The sequence below is a fragment of the Buceros rhinoceros genome, unplaced genomic scaffold (genome assembly GCF_000710305.1).
Source record: "Buceros rhinoceros silvestris isolate BGI_N320 unplaced genomic scaffold, ASM71030v1 scaffold11389, whole genome shotgun sequence".
NCBI lineage: Eukaryota > Metazoa > Chordata > Aves > Bucerotiformes > Bucerotidae > Buceros > Buceros rhinoceros.
In genome coordinates, this window is record NW_010430949.1 from 1,735 (window position 1) to 4,869 (window position 3,135).

General features: G+C 40.1%; 1 protein-coding gene across 2 annotated transcripts in view; it reads left to right on the top strand.

Annotated features, from left to right (window-relative positions):
* Positions 1-848: 848 nt before the first annotated feature.
* Positions 849-3,135, top strand: part of TRMT61A (tRNA methyltransferase 61 homolog A (S. cerevisiae)) — a 19,818-nt gene continuing 17,531 nt past the window's right edge. For both annotated transcript variants that reach the window (XM_010143230.1, XM_010143231.1), the window contains exon 1: positions 849-1,207. In XM_010143230.1, coding sequence (XP_010141532.1) covers positions 877-1,207 — 331 coding nt within the window. In that variant the 5' untranslated portion in view covers positions 849-876. The remainder of the gene's footprint in view (positions 1,208-3,135) is intronic.

Below are 3,135 nucleotides of genomic sequence, written 5' to 3' on the forward strand. Positions count from 1 at the left end.
CCAGGCAAATAACTGTTGTCTTATGTTGTCAATCACCAAGGGATAAACCAGCAGGTGGGAATAAAAGTTACTGCTTAACAACATACTCTGAGAGTTTGTGAACAGTGCTGAAAGTGATACTTACTTAGAATCATTGAGTGGTTTGAGTTGGAAGGGACCTTAAAGATCCTCTGGTTCCAACCTCCTGCCATGGGCAGGGACATCTTCAACTAGCCAGATTGCTCAAAGCCCCATCCAGCCTGGCCTCGTGCACTTCCAGGGAGGGGGCATCCGCAACTTCTCTGTGCAACCTGTTCCTGTGTCTCACCACACTGAAATACCCTCACAGTAAAGAATTTCTTCCTAATATCTGATCTAAACCTATGCTCTTTCAGCTTAAAACTGTGATCCCTTGTCACCATGCTCCCTGATAAAGTCTCCCTCTGCATCTTTCCTGTAGGCCCTCTTTAAGTACTGGAAGGCTGCCATAAGGTCTCCCTGGAGCTTTCTCTTCTCTGGGCCAAACAACCTCAACTCTCCGCCTTGCAAGTTTCTCAGTAGTGTTGCGGAGCAGGCTGAGTAAATTATAGTGTATTTCCTAAATGTTCTTTAACATGTATCACAAAATGGGAAAAATACTGGTTATATTAAAATCTGTGGAATCTTTCCATTGGTTTTAATTGGATCAGGAGTGCAGCAGAGGGGAGGTCCCTGAACTTCATGGAGTTCTCTTGCTAACATTTTATTTGCACAGTGGGGGGGGGGTCTGTATTGAGAAAAATAAAATCGCTAGGGTTTATGTCTGTAGTTTCAGCTCCATTGCGATCCTGCAAAACTCTCTTGACATACTTATTGTCTTCTAGGTGGCAACCACCAGCCAACTGCAAGACTGTCAGAATGAGCTTTGTTGAATATGGAGATACGATAAAGGATGGTGACACAGCTATTGTGTTCTTGGGCCATGAGTCCATGTTTCCTGTGAAAGTCCAGCATGGCACTGTAACTCAGACTAAGTACGGGGTCATCAGGCATTCCACGGACCTCATAGGCAAGAAGTATGGCTCCAAAGTAACCTGCAGTAAAGGAGGATGGGTGTTTATTCTCCATCCAACTCCAGAACTGTGGACCATGAATCTTCCACACAGGACGCAGATTCTGTATTCCACGGACATCTCTATAATCACCATGATGTTAGAACTGAAGCCCGGCTCCATAGTATGTGAATCAGGTAATAATTAGTATGAAATCCTTTATTAAGAACTAATAGCGACACTTTTGTAAAAAAACCAAGCTTATCTTTACATTTTGCAAAAGTCTCTTTTTGTCCCATTGTGATATAATTTTCCCAGCCTACACATTGAGTAATTCTGTTTCATGTGCACATGTTACCAGCTGCTGTTTCTTCAACAAGTGGTGTTACCTCAGCGTGCTGTCCTCAAGTATGGGTATACCTTTGAGTATGTGTTTGATTAATTCATCTTGTTAGAATAAATATATAAACATTTCTCTTTCCAGTTTCCAAAACTGTGGTTAACTACTTCAAAAATATTTTAAAATACATTATTTGAATCAAAATTCAAACTTTGCATTTGTAGTTCCAGAGAACATAGTTGGGATAACCCAATGGAAGAGACTGATGATAGGGTGTTGAACTGACAAGGGAAATAAATTGGCAGTATTTTTATAATGTGATACTATGTAAGTACATATATATTTCTTCTTTCTCTTCCAAAATGTGATTCACTTTTAGCACTGCAGCTGCATGCAAAATCACTGTGAATGTATAATACAATGGATGAAGTGCTCATCACAGGGCTGTGTTTTGTTTCTAAACTTGGTTTAATTTATTACAGCTTCCATGATTTTGCTTAATTTGCAAGTAAGAAGTGAAACTTTGTATTAACATTTTCCTGTTAAATGCAGTTTATGATAATGCCTTCATGACTTTATTAGTGCAGGCATTGGGCTTGCTTGGTTTGAGTGCAGCTCTCTAGTTCGGAAACAACTTTGAGTCGTTTTATGAAGCAGTTTCATACACTTCCCTCTCAACCATAGATATGACAAAGGATCATCGTGACAGGATTGTGCCGCACTGCATTTTCTTCTGTTTAACATTTCCTGTTCCCAACTAAGCATAATTTTGGGCAGCTTTTTAGGCATAATGACCACTTTCCAGCATAACTGAAACACCTCTTATCCCCATGTCCAGTTGCACACATTAAGAAACAGGTGGTATATGGAGCTGGTTGCTGTATAAACAGTACTTGAAACAGGCAAAGCCACATGCAGAAACCTCTGGTACTCCTAAAATGGTTGGGTCCGCTGAGTTTATTATTTGATTTGTAGGACGATCAGGCATTTTTAGGGTTGTCCTGGGAAGTAGCAGCATTGTTCATTGGGCAGCTCTTCACCTCTTCCCCTCCCTGCTCTGTATGGACAGGATGGGAAAAACAAACAACAAATTATTGAGAGTGGGGGAGATTTGAATTGCTCCTTGTCCTGCCTCAGCTGGAATAAGTGAATGTTAAAGTACAGAGCTGCACATAAAATGTTTTCAGTAACATCAAATGGTCCTAGAGGGTGAAAAAGGTTTAAAAGCTCATTTATCTAAACAGCTAAGAAATGGAAATACTTAATGAGGTAACCTATCCAGATTCTCAAAAATGTTCTGAGTGAAAAGTCATAGCCACAAACAATCCTTTTGGCTAATGGGAAACTGTCCCCAGGTTTATTTTAATGCCTGTGCTGTCAAATTAGTATAACTTCAGCTTTCCAGGAAAAGTGAACAGTTTTACTACTACAGTTTGGCTTGTATTGCTGAAGGATTCACTGTTCATGAAAAAAGAAACAAAGAAAGAGCATTACATCAAATTCATCTGGTTAACCTCGAAGCCAGAGATACTACTGCCAATTTGCTTGCAACTGACCAGAAGTGGTGATTTGAATGAAAAATTTTACAGGTGTTGACAACAGGAGCCTCCAGTGTGATGATGTATCCTACTTCAGTGCTATTTTAAATTAGACATTATTCAGTGATCCAAAATCATTAGTTCTAGATTAACCTTGTATGGCCTAGATGGAACCAGCCCAGTGGCGATTAATAGAAACGAGACAGGAAATCTGGTCTGATAATGACATTGGAGTCTGCTTCCTGCT